Source organism: Dromaius novaehollandiae, chromosome 2 (genome assembly GCF_036370855.1).
Source record: "Dromaius novaehollandiae isolate bDroNov1 chromosome 2, bDroNov1.hap1, whole genome shotgun sequence".
Classification (NCBI taxonomy): domain Eukaryota; kingdom Metazoa; phylum Chordata; class Aves; order Casuariiformes; family Dromaiidae; genus Dromaius; species Dromaius novaehollandiae.
This window is the reverse complement of record NC_088099.1, coordinates 136,078,039-136,089,660: the sequence shown is the minus strand read 5'-3', so window position 1 is coordinate 136,089,660 and position 11,622 is coordinate 136,078,039. Positions and strand designations below refer to the sequence as shown.

Sequence of the window (11,622 nt, the reverse complement as noted above, 5' to 3'; positions counted from 1 at the left end):
TATAATTTCCATTGTGGGCAGAGAAGAGGATTAATACTAGGACAGGAAGGAACAAGGGCAGGGAGGAATATTGCATGTAACATTATTAATCCTCAACTGATTAGGTTCCCCATGCAAATTGTAGGTACACAGTGACACCTGCTGGAAGCTGGTAGTGAGGGTTACTCAGCAGTTTGTCATCCCATGATCTGGAAACTCACAAATCTTTGTATGTAGATTATCTTTTTCTGGTCCGCTTTTTGCCGAGATCTTTGCTATAGGTTTTCTAATGTCATCAGGACTTATACTAACAGAATATTGCCTTAATGGGAGATCTTCTTTAAAAAAAATGTCGGTCCAAAACTGTAGAGTTTTTAATGGTTCCAAATAATTCAAAGATTTATGCAAAAAAAAAAAAAAAAAGAAAAGAAAAGAAAAGAAAAGGAGGATAGAATTGGAGCTCTGTGTGAGCCTCTTGATTAAAAAATGTAATTGGCATTGCACATTTAACTATTTATTGACATATATAAGGCAACAGCGTCAACTAGAGTATAGCGGGGCTTCAGTTTGCCAAACAGGGAAATAAAATGCATGGCATAGTGTCTTAATACAGTCATACTCTATCAGAGATTTCCTTTTTGTGTGTGTCATATTGCAATTTCTAAGTAGTCTTTGCGCAAGCTGCGGGCTTCCTGGGTCTTCTGTCAATCTGTCAGAAACTCCGAGTCACCAAGGGTTTCAAGCACAAGTTGTGCCACAGACTCCAGTGAGAAGGCTCAGAAACATCAAGGTACTTGCATGCCTCAGCTGCACCAAGGCCAGGACGTGGAGCAGGGCCATCACTGAGCTGACTCTGATGCTCTGAAACCGGGCATTCAGACCTATCACATCTCCTTATTTCCAACATCTAATTCCAGCTCAAGATTGTCTTTCTTTAAGCTTCCTCTTCCTTTGAAGTAACAAAGACGTGATATGTAGGAGTAGAAAGAAAACAGGGTTGTGAGTGCAGACAGCATAGGCTAATTTCCAGACTTCCAGAGACTTCAGAGTAGATGCTGACTAACCTAAATACTTGGAGAACTCAATAGATCTGGAGGTTCACACCAGCTGTGGATTGACTCTTTGGTTTCCAAAGACAGTGTCTCTGATGTATATGAAGAAATGTGTTTTGCCACTCTCTGAAATGATACCTTTCATTATTGCTTCAGATGTAAGCTGCATATAGATCCACATCTTCCCATACTGACCTGCAATTTTGGCAAAGGCATGGTACTGTATAAAAGCAATCATTGTGTAAAGCAAAGAAACAGAGGCTGACTATGTAAGTGATGTAGCCTTGGGCTTACACAAAACGAATTCTTACTGGAGAATTAATGCATTCTTATCCATGTTTATGAAAAATCAACTACTAACACACATCCCCTGCATATAGGATAAGCTAATGCTCTATGGACTGCTCCACACAGCTCTATGGTTATTTTTACATGTTTGAAGACTCTGGTTTATTCTGCCTTCCATCAACCTTGAACCATAAATCTCCTATTTGAAATCAATTACTAATAGTTCCATTAGGAAAAGTTACTTACACCTGTGAGTAACTGAGGTTGAAAGAATACAAATATTTAAGAGTTCAGGAAAGCTGTTGCCCAAAACTTCCCTTTCATTATGTTGACTTCAAAATATGGCTACTTAAAATAGTTCTTTTAAAAGTATACATATGCTTACATGTTAAGGTTTCACTAAAGAACAAAATACACCATATACCAGAACATTGCTGATATTAAAAAAAAAAAAAAAAAAAAAAGAAAAGAAAAAAAGTTCAACTAAAGTCTCTGGAAAGCCGTTTTAATTCTAAAAATATCTCCTCTCCCCAGAGTCTAGCATAAAGTGATTTGTGCACTTTCATGTCAATGAAAACAGACAAAAATGGCTCCTTACTTTATGTTTGAATTGCTCCCTAATTCACTATGAATCAGCTCTGTTCAACAGTCAAGAAACTCACTACTTAACAAGGTAAGTGAGCAGGAAACACTGAAACAGGCTAGTTCCTACAAAGCCTCTAGGCCACCCGTTCCTTCGCATACAGAGGTGGACGATCTCTCCTTGGGCAAGGAGGAAAAGTTCAAGTGAGGCCCAGCAGTCTTAACATCTTAAAGCAAAACAAGCCAAGAAAAGCTAATATGCCACCTATTATGTCACCTGTTGAAGTGCAACTGCTAGAATGTTGAAAAACGTGCTGAATAATGTTACTAAAATACAGATACACATTCTAGTTTGCCTTTATTATAACCTGCACTTAACATTTTCAATGAGAGCCAAGCACTTGTTTATGCAGTCTTGTTTTCTGCAGCTGGACATCAGCCTGTATTCATAAGCCAGAGAGAAAACAGGGGGAAGGTGCCTATTTTGCTAGTACAGAGAGGACTTAGGTACCTAAGCAGCTCAGCAGTTTGAAAATTTAGGTGGTTGCGTACTTACACAATAGTGCAAACATACAAGCACACAGGCAGAGTTGTCTACAAGTGCCAAGCCCTGGAAGATGCTCAGCCTAAGTGGCTTTGTTTACCTAACACTGCTCATGCTAGAGAGAATGAGTGATTTTTTTTATGCAGTACTGTGCATTATTAATGTTGAAAAAACTAGCCATCTTCAATAAGGTGTTATTCGACCATGACATCCCTGAGAGAAACATGAAGGATGGAGCAAGACCTACCTTCCAAAGGCATTACACTTTGCCAGCCTTTTAAACCTGCAGTTGTTGAAACACACTTGCTAACATTCAGGTCACCTGGAACCATAGTCTGGAGGAGGCTTAGGAGAGTCACCTCTGCTCAGTGACGGCCCTTTCTGGCAGAGTGACCAGGAGCTGGATTCAAAGTCCAGCAGCATTAACTAGTGTTTTCGCTTGATCTCAGGATACATAAAGAACGACCGTGGTGCACTTACTGAGTCTCTCTTCCCTTTCTGCTCAAGGAGTGAGATAGTATCATTTAATCCTAATTATCAAGCCTGTAATATCTTTGTAGGTCCTGACCAAGCCTTGGCAATTATAATATTTAACATTCAGTCACATGCTTCGTGCCATAACCAAAAGGGCAAAGATTTGCAGGAGGGCTCCTTGCCACCAAGCAGGAGAAATACTGATACGGGGGAAAAAAACAACCTTTCTATTTTTTTCTCTCCCCTGGGAGTGTTATCCAGCTTCCACTCTAGCTCTAGCTCTCTGATCAGACCTAAGGGAACTTGCCATGCTGCTAAGCAACAGCAGTCTCCCCGTGTGTGCAGGAATGGCAGCTTTCCCTGCAGGTCTCAGCTCTACTGAGCAGCTTCAGCTGGTATTAACGGCACTACAGCCACGTTCTCCCACTGCTGTAGCCGTGGCTGAGGCCTCTGAGGATGGTACCATCCCTGTGGGAAGCGCTGGTGTCATGCTACACAGACTTCAGTTCCTCCCTGTCTATTTGATGCCAAGAGAATGGTTGTAGCTCAGAACTCGGGAAGCTGCTCTGGGAAGAGCTGCTGGGCTGTGATGGAAAAATGAAGCCCAGATTAGGAAAAGGCAGAAATCAGTGCTAGAGAAAAGGGAGGTCCCCGGGAGACCCCACGGGGCTCTGCCTTCCCTTTTCTCTAGCACTGATTTCTGCCTTTTCCTAATCTGGGCTCCCGCTCTAGTGGGGTGGCTTTCCCTCCCCGGGACCATGCCGTTCAGCCAGGGAAGGGAGGGTCACGCTCCTCCGCGGCTTGCGAGCCGGCGAGGCTCTGCCGAGCTGCGGAGCCGAAGGCCGCGTAGCGGCGGGCAGGGCAGGACCCGCCCGAGCAGCTTCAGCACCACGGACAGGGCGGCGGCGGCGCGGTGCCCCGGGCGGCCCCACGGCGCGGCCGCCGCAGGGAGTTCGGGCCCCCTCTGCCCCCCGGGAGGTGCCTGTGCAACTGCTCCTGCAGGCGCGGGTATTTTGGGGGGGCGGGGGGGCTGCCTGCGTGCGGGTTGTAGGCGGCCAACCTGGTCCCCACGCTCCTCCGCACCGTCTCCAGCTCTCAGCCCCAAAGGGAACCGGCTGGGTGCAAACGGCCCGCGCAAAGCGGGGCGCCCGCAGCCTCCCCGCTCTGCACCCAAAGGGCAGCCTGGAAAGCTAAGGGCAGGCAGCAGGGCCGAGGCGGCGGGGCCAGCCCGCAGCGCCAAGGGACCGAGCCGGAGAGCCGTTCGCGGGCGGGGGGTTCAGGCCCGTCACCACGGAGCAGCGCTGCGGCGCAGGGGCCCCACTCGGAGCTGGGCTGCGAGGGCGCCCGCCCGGCCCCAGTAACGCCTGTTTTGTGTTTCTCTCTCTCTCCCCCCGCCCCGCTCCCACGCCTCCCCCGCACGCCGCAGCTCCCGAGGCCCGCCGGGCCCCTCGCCCCACTGCCAGCCCTGCTCTCCAGCCCCTTCCTCCGGCCGCAGCTCCCCGCCCGCCGGCCCTGCCCGCGCTTCGTCTCGGCGCCCCGCGGAGCCGCCCCGGAGCCCCGCGGCGGCCTCGCGGGCGCGGCGGCGCTGCTGGCCGGCACCGGGGCCGCCGCCTGCCCGCTGGCCGCCCTGCTGCGGGCTCGCTGCGCCGAGCCCCCCCCGCCGCCGCCCTGCCCGGAGCGCCGGAGATGCCCGGCGTGCCACGGAGCCGCGCCGCCGCCCCGCGCCGTGAGTACCGCTTCGCGGGGCCGCGTCCGCCCCTTCCCCCTCCTCCTCCTCCTCCTCCCCCTCCTCCCCGCGCCGGGGAAGCCGCCGTCCGCCCACGTCCCCCCAGCTGGCTCCGGCGCGGGTGTCCCGGGGCGCTGGGGCCCCGCCGGCGCCGCAAGGCGACTCCCGCGGCCGCTGCGCTCCGCGCCCCGACGGCAGGGCTGCCGGCCGGCTCTGCCGGTCACCGCGCAGCAAGCCGCGGCCGGGCTTTCTGCACCCGCTCGGTCGCGGTTTCACGGGAGGCCCGTGTCGCTCTGCCCGGGGCCCGGCGTGGCACAGCCCGGCCCCGCCGCGCGTTAACCCCCGTCCCGCCGACGGGCGCGCTGCGGCCTCCTGCCGGACGGCGGTCGGGGGTGCCGCGGGGGCAGGACACGACCGACGGTAGCCCCCCAAACGCGGTGGCGGCGGCAAGCGCCGCGGCTGAGGGAGCCGTGTCCCCCCCGGAGGTACGGGGGACGCCGAGGAAACCACAGCCACCGCTCGCCCGCCCCCGCGCGATCGGGCACACGCCTTTCCCTGCGCCGCTACTGCAGCCGAGCAACAGCGTGCGCGGAGAAAGCAGAACTAGACTGAGAGCCAGCCCCGGAGGTGCTGCGCCGTGTGCTCCTAGAAGACGCGAGGCGGGGGGGGGAGAGGAGGGGATGCAGCCCTGCGGTTACTTAAAATGCAAGCTTGCTCCAATCCCGACTTTTATAAACACGGCCCGCATTTAAGGCATCTATGAATACCGAAGCGCCAGTACCGAGCCCCGCGGCGGCATCGCCTCCTCTTCAAGCCCTTCCCACCCACTTCCCCTGAGCGCGCACACGCACACACACACGCGCGCTCCCACACCGGCTTCCCCGGCGCTTCTCCCCCGGCGCCGGCTGCGCGCCCGGCCGCGCCGGCCCCATGGCTCGCCCCGCGCCCTCCCCGCCCGGCCGCCGCGACGTGGGCGCTGCGGCGGCTGCGCCCGCCGCAAGCCGCCCCTGAGCCGCAGGGCCCCGGGGCTCGCCCCGCCGGCGGTCCCGCGCCCGGCCCGCGGCGGGGAGCCCGCGCTGCGGCGGAGCCCCGCGCCCTTCCATCGCCGCCGCTCCGGCCACGGCGAGCGAGACCCACCCGAGCCCGCGGGCGCAGCGCGGAGCGGCCCCCGCGGCGGGCCGGGGACGCATGCGCGGGGCTGGCGAGCCGCCGTGCCCGGGCGCGGAGCCCGCCGCTAACGGAGGGGAACGGGGCAAGGACTCCCAGCGCGCCCCCGGCGCCGCCGCCGACACCGTAAGTACCGCGCGGCCCCGCCGGGAGGCCGCCGGGCTCCGCGGCCGCGGCAGGCGCGGGCTCCCCCCGCTGCCGGCTGCCCGCGCGGGCCGGGGCGGGCGAGGGGCAGGGTCCGCCCCCGCCGCCGCCGCGCCCCGGCCACGGCGAGCCGCGAGCGCCCCGCGCCGTCGCTCCGCCGCGGGTGGCGGCCCTGCTCCCCCCGCAGCTCCCGCCGGCAGAGCGCCCCGCGTGCGGGCAGCGCTGCCCCCGCCGCGGCGGCACGGCGGCGCCTGGGGGCCAGCGGGCCTCCCCGCCCCCGGCTTCCCCGCAAAGCTAGAGCGATGAGCAGCAAACGAGCGTCTCCAGGTGGGTCCTGCCCGTGCCATCCTGCCGCCTCCCGCCGCCGAGGGGGCGCAGAAAGCCCTTTTCCCGAGCTCTGCCATTATTTACCTTGCAGTAGGTAAGAGAAAGCAGGTAGTGAAAATTAGGCACAACCGCAGCAAGTTAAATGAGATTATCCTTGTAGATGCCAGTAGGAATTAAAGTGATTTAATACTGAGATAATTTGATGCAACCACTCTATTATTTCATTTTTGCTGTTGAAAAATCTAGGATAATAATACTCCGTACAATGCCACTGACACAAGATGAATGGTAAGGAGACTCCTTGTACGTCTGTACTCATTGCAGAAACAAAACATGAGCATTAGATCCAACACTCAGCAGGGCCATGTATCACTGTGCCAGTTACGCTATTACTATGTTACAGTACCACAAAGTAATAACCATTAGTTTTCTAAACGAAGCCCCAAAAATACTATCGGAGTGTCTTAGCTGGGGGCAGGTTAAAACTAGTAGCATCTTTCCAAACTAAGAGCATGTTCAAGCCAACTGAATGTCATATTAGTACTATATATTATAAAATGCTGTAAAAAGGGAGACCAGTTGTTTTATTTATCTTTAATTTTCCTATCTACCTACCTACCCCCATCAATACCTATTATGATATCTTTACTCTGGCTCCCAAATAGTTAATCATGGTACCATCACCTCTAAGTCTTGCCATGGCATGCCTCTTTATCCCTTGCAGAGAACAGTATACATGTTTCAGAATGACTAGTGATTTTTGTGGGCTCAGTTTGAGGTATCATGAAGAACTTTCAAAGCATGAGGTTTCTACATCTCTTCGATCCTAGGTCTCACATTGACTAGCCAGAAGTGTAGGCAATTACTAATACTCAGTCACTTCTGAAAATTCCTCCCATCTTTTTGTCATCATGAAAAATTATCCCAAGGAGAAAGCATGTCTTGGAAATATTGCAGAGATCTGCTAGCATTCAGAAGCAAGAAAATGCATAAACAGAGTACTCTTACCTAGAGGTTAGTGATTCCTAACTTTCTGTTTACAGGCATGTTTTGAAGTCTTTACACAGCCACTTGATGCAGAGAAGTCAATAAAGTGTTATTGCTGAAATTATGGTATAGGAGGCTAAACCCAGTTCTGCTCTTACTCCAGCTTTACATTAGGAATTCCACTGATTTTGGCAATATTTCTCCTGGCTCATACTGCTTCATTTAATACTATAATTAGGCTGGCAGAGCAGAAGGCAGCTACAAAGGTGTCTACCCTGACAGAGTAGCCAGATTCCAGCGTAGTACAATCTGAAGTGAATCGCGACAGTCAGAATCAATAGGAAACGGTATGTGAATCACTATGTAATGCACTACAAGATGAGTCATCCCGATTCAAACCAGCTTTCAGACCAGTACAATGTCAGTCAGCTCCGAACACAGTTCGATATGAGTCAGATCTCAGCACCAAGTACAATACGAAATGAGTCACTGACTAATCCAACACCATGTGACTCCAATACCAGTATGAGTTGTCAAAGCTTCAGTGTGATATGAGTCACTTTATAGTACAGTAAAATGGGCTTTTTGGAGGCCATTCATAATTAAGCACGATGCAACCAAGCACTCAGCAGGAGATGGTGGGAGTAAGCAGAGCAATCTGCTATATGCACCAATGCACTGTTTGCATAGTAAAGAGGTTTGTAAAATATTATTAGGCTGGCTGAATGAACTTTTAAGCCAGCTGCATAAAAATAACTAGAAGCAAATACTTTCCTCTGATATTAAAGCCAGCCAAAGTAGGACTGAAAAAATGGTAGAACTCTCTGCATTTGGGAAGCCTGTTTTTTTGTTGTTTTGTTTTTTTTACCTGCAAAATAACTGATCAGCTAGTATGAACTGAACAAGACCAACTGAGGTTAACTCCAGCTGCCACAAAATACAAGGCAAAGGATTCTGACAGTTTGTATTATACAGAGGATAAGGACTCAATACTGATTTAGCTTAATGCCAGTTTACAATGACCTGGCTTGTAAAGGGACTCAGCATGGGACTACGTTCTTTCCATACACACATTTGTGCTGGACTGTCATAGCACCCACACAAATGGTTGGACCAGAGCAACAGGTTGCTTTTTGTGTGTAGCGGGTGTAAAATTCTCTCTAAAATTTGCAAATCTTTCCCATTCTACAGGAGAAATAGTGATAGAGAATGACCCTGCTAATTGCATTTTAGAGTTACATTTTCAGTGAAGTCTTATGTGATAGGGTCCAAAAGTAAAGCCGTATTTCCTTCACTACTAGCATAAGAAATATAGGACACCCTTCTCAAAAACAAGCAACAACAACAACAAAACACTGAAGCCCCAGTTAATTATGTTTCTTAGAATGAAAATCAGATTTTACTCAGAAAAGTTTTAGCACAGGGAGTTTTCTACAGATAGCAGGCTGACCTTACAGCCAACTGTGCAGCATTGAATACCAAAGAAAACGCAGCAGCAGACACTAAGCCCTTGGCAAAATAAGATCCTAAGTTACAAGTGGCACGATCTGGGTGTCATTACCTGTTAACTGTGTGGGTGTGATACATTTCCAGCCATTCCTTTTGAAAAATAAAGCACTGCTTTAATAGATGAACCAAGCTCCCCTGAGGTGCTATTCCTCTGGAAAAATAAATTAAATAGAACAGGTAAAGGTACCTTACTTAATTTCTAGGCATCTTAGAAGTGTCCCAGAATTGTTATTTAAACTCATAGGAGGATATTACTTTCTCTTGCGATCTTATCCACGGAGCATTTGACAGACCTGAGTTCAATACTGGCATAAGAAGCTGCATTACTCTATGTGGCTGCCAGTATCCTCTCTACTAAAGTCTGACCTGCTTTCTTAAATCCTCAACAACTTAAATCACCCCATTACCACTACAAGATCTCCAACAGCACAAAAAGTCCCACGAACTGACCCTACTCTAACTCACTAAGAGGCAATCTGATAACTATGCCTGAAGCACGTGCATATGTGAGGGTAAGTTCATTAACATAACTTATAATTCTTCTCTGTTTAAAATAGTACGCTGCTTGATGCAGAAAGCCTGTATGTCAAATTTGTCAATGAAGAGGAAGAAGCACGAGTATCAAGCTTCCTGTTCTTATTTCAGTTGACAGTAAACTGTCATAGGCTTCAGTAAGAGTATGTTGCAGCCTTAAATATTCCTAAATTAATAAAAGATGGATTCAGACATTTACTTTGAGCTTGAGCCCAGTTGCAAGCATCTTGTGATGGTAATGAAGAGAGAATCTCTTTCTTCCAGCTTACTGATTATCATTTTAGGAGGAGAGAGGAGAATCTGAAGAGAGAGCAGCAATTGCAAGATTTATGTAACCTGACCTAAAGCTCACTGAAATCAATACGAGTTTTTCATTGTTTTAATGGAGTTTGGATCAGGCCCAATGCATTTACTGAAAAATGAATGGACTATGATGATCCAAATCTGTGCACTCCAACTGGCTGTCAGCTATAATTAGAGTGCAGGGATTCACATTGTGTATAGTTACTGCACGATCTTCATGCTGGGTCTATGGAAATCAGACCCTTGCACAAGTTAGGGCTTGCGCACCTGCTTAATTGTAACATGCACAAGGACAGAACGTTACTTTTATGTTTTAGTAACAGAATTTTTGCACTCTGATGAGCTGACAAAATTTCATTGTGCTTTAACATAAAATGAAGATTAAAATATTAAAGGTTTGTTCATTAATTTTTTTCTATGCATTCTTGGTTTTTAAAAAATCTGACCTTCACTGTTTATATTTTACATATTCCTCCTTTGGGAAGAGCTATTTTCTTGGTAGCCCACCTTTCTACTAAAGGATTAGCAAATACTATAAATGTTACAACTAAGCCAAATATCATTTGAACTGCTTTTAACCAGGGAAATAATTTTCATCCCTGATGTTTGCACTCCTTTGTGTTCATAAGGTTAAATACAAAAATGCCTCATAATCTGAATGTCAGACAGGCATGCCTTAGAGTGGAAAAGGCATGATAAGCACACTTATTCTAGTATCTCGACAGTATTCTTAAGGCATACATTTTAGTTTTTCCACTATTGTCAAAAGTAGCTTTTAAAATGCTTGCTTAAATCCCTGGACTTACTTAAAAAAAATTACTTGTTAGCTTTCAGTAATGCAAGTGTGTACATTTCATAGGAATCATAGATACTATCTAGCTGGATAAAAAAACCCAAGAATATGTGCCATTATTTTTCTCTATTTCTGGTTCATTGCTTTTTAGGTACATTGTTTTTATAATAGACTAAATTTGTTGTGATCATTAATTAGAGAGGGACCAGAATAGATGGCCTGAGGTTAATATCTTTCTCCTCTTTGCAAAATAAGTCCTCTAGGCAACATTTTTTGCAACAGACCCTAATACTAATTTGAACTATGAAGTTTATGAACAAGATCATAAACCCAAGCATGTTGAAATCAATGGTAGTCTTTCAGTGAGTTTTCCTGGGCTTACGGTTCCTGTAGGTGACATGTTTAGTGTAGCTATGAAACTGTTGGTAAAGGTGCTTTCCGGTTCTCCAGATCATGCCAAAGTCATGGTTGTTTTCCTAAATATGGAGTTAGGAGTCTAAATTGGGGCCCTCACTGTGGCAAGAACTATGGAGCTTAAGTTTTAAGACTGAAACTCAAGTTTGTCCTATAGTTTTAACAGTGGCATAGCTGGGTATCAGGGTTGTGACTGCACATTCAGTTTGCTTAAATCACTTACTCTCTAGGAGGTCCAGAAACTTCCCCTCTAGTCATCTGCATAGATGAAACATTAAACCAGCTTGAACTGATGGAACTGACTCGATACAAAGTAAACAATCAAACTCCTAGCCCCCTTCACACTCAAGTTATTTGACTAATTCATGCTCTCTAGGTGGGAATTTAGGACAGTTCTGAAGACTCCTCCAGACAGGCCCTGCTCTGTCTGTTCACGCAGTGCTCTTAAGTTCTTCAAGCTGAGTCCAGTTAAACAGTGGCAAGATTTGAAGATGATACCTCTTACCACAGCAGTTACATATTAGCAAGATCAGATCCTAGAGAGTACCGAAAAAGCAGAGTAGGAGCTGTTTGTTCCACCCTATCCATATGAACCAGAAAGAGCTATCTATTTTTCCTTTAAATTATGGTTACCCAAGCAGACATATCTTTGATAGTGGCATGATTATTTTAGGCAGTCTGAAATGGATATAATTGAACATAGAGGTACATTTCAGGTTATATTCAGCAGTTAGCTGAAACGGTACCAGGGTTGGGAGTAAGTAATGCTGGGGTAGAGGTTAAAGTACTCTGGTCAAAG

At 48.7% G+C, this 11,622-nt stretch overlaps 1 protein-coding gene and 1 long non-coding RNA gene across 4 annotated transcripts in view; one reads left to right on the top strand and one right to left on the bottom strand.

The window, feature by feature from the left end:
• Positions 1-477: 477 nt before the first annotated feature.
• LOC135327609 (uncharacterized) lies at positions 478-5,843 on the bottom strand. The gene is made up of 3 exons (XR_010387972.1): positions 5,783-5,843; positions 1,044-1,226; positions 478-928 (listed from the first exon to the last, which is right to left on the bottom strand). It is a non-coding gene; the product is annotated as an uncharacterized LOC135327609 (long non-coding RNA).
• RGS20 (regulator of G protein signaling 20) overlaps positions 5,649-11,622 on the top strand; it is a 23,256-nt gene continuing 17,282 nt past the window's right edge. The window contains exon 1 of one of the 3 annotated variants that reach the window (XM_064507540.1): positions 5,649-5,938. In XM_064507540.1, the coding sequence (XP_064363610.1) occupies positions 5,834-5,938 (105 nt within the window). In that variant the 5' untranslated portion in view covers positions 5,649-5,833. Of the gene's footprint in view, positions 5,939-6,112; positions 6,284-7,194; positions 7,298-11,622 lie in introns of those variants that run through there. The other 2 variants (XM_064507541.1, XM_026097707.2) reach the window with 2 other exon arrangements.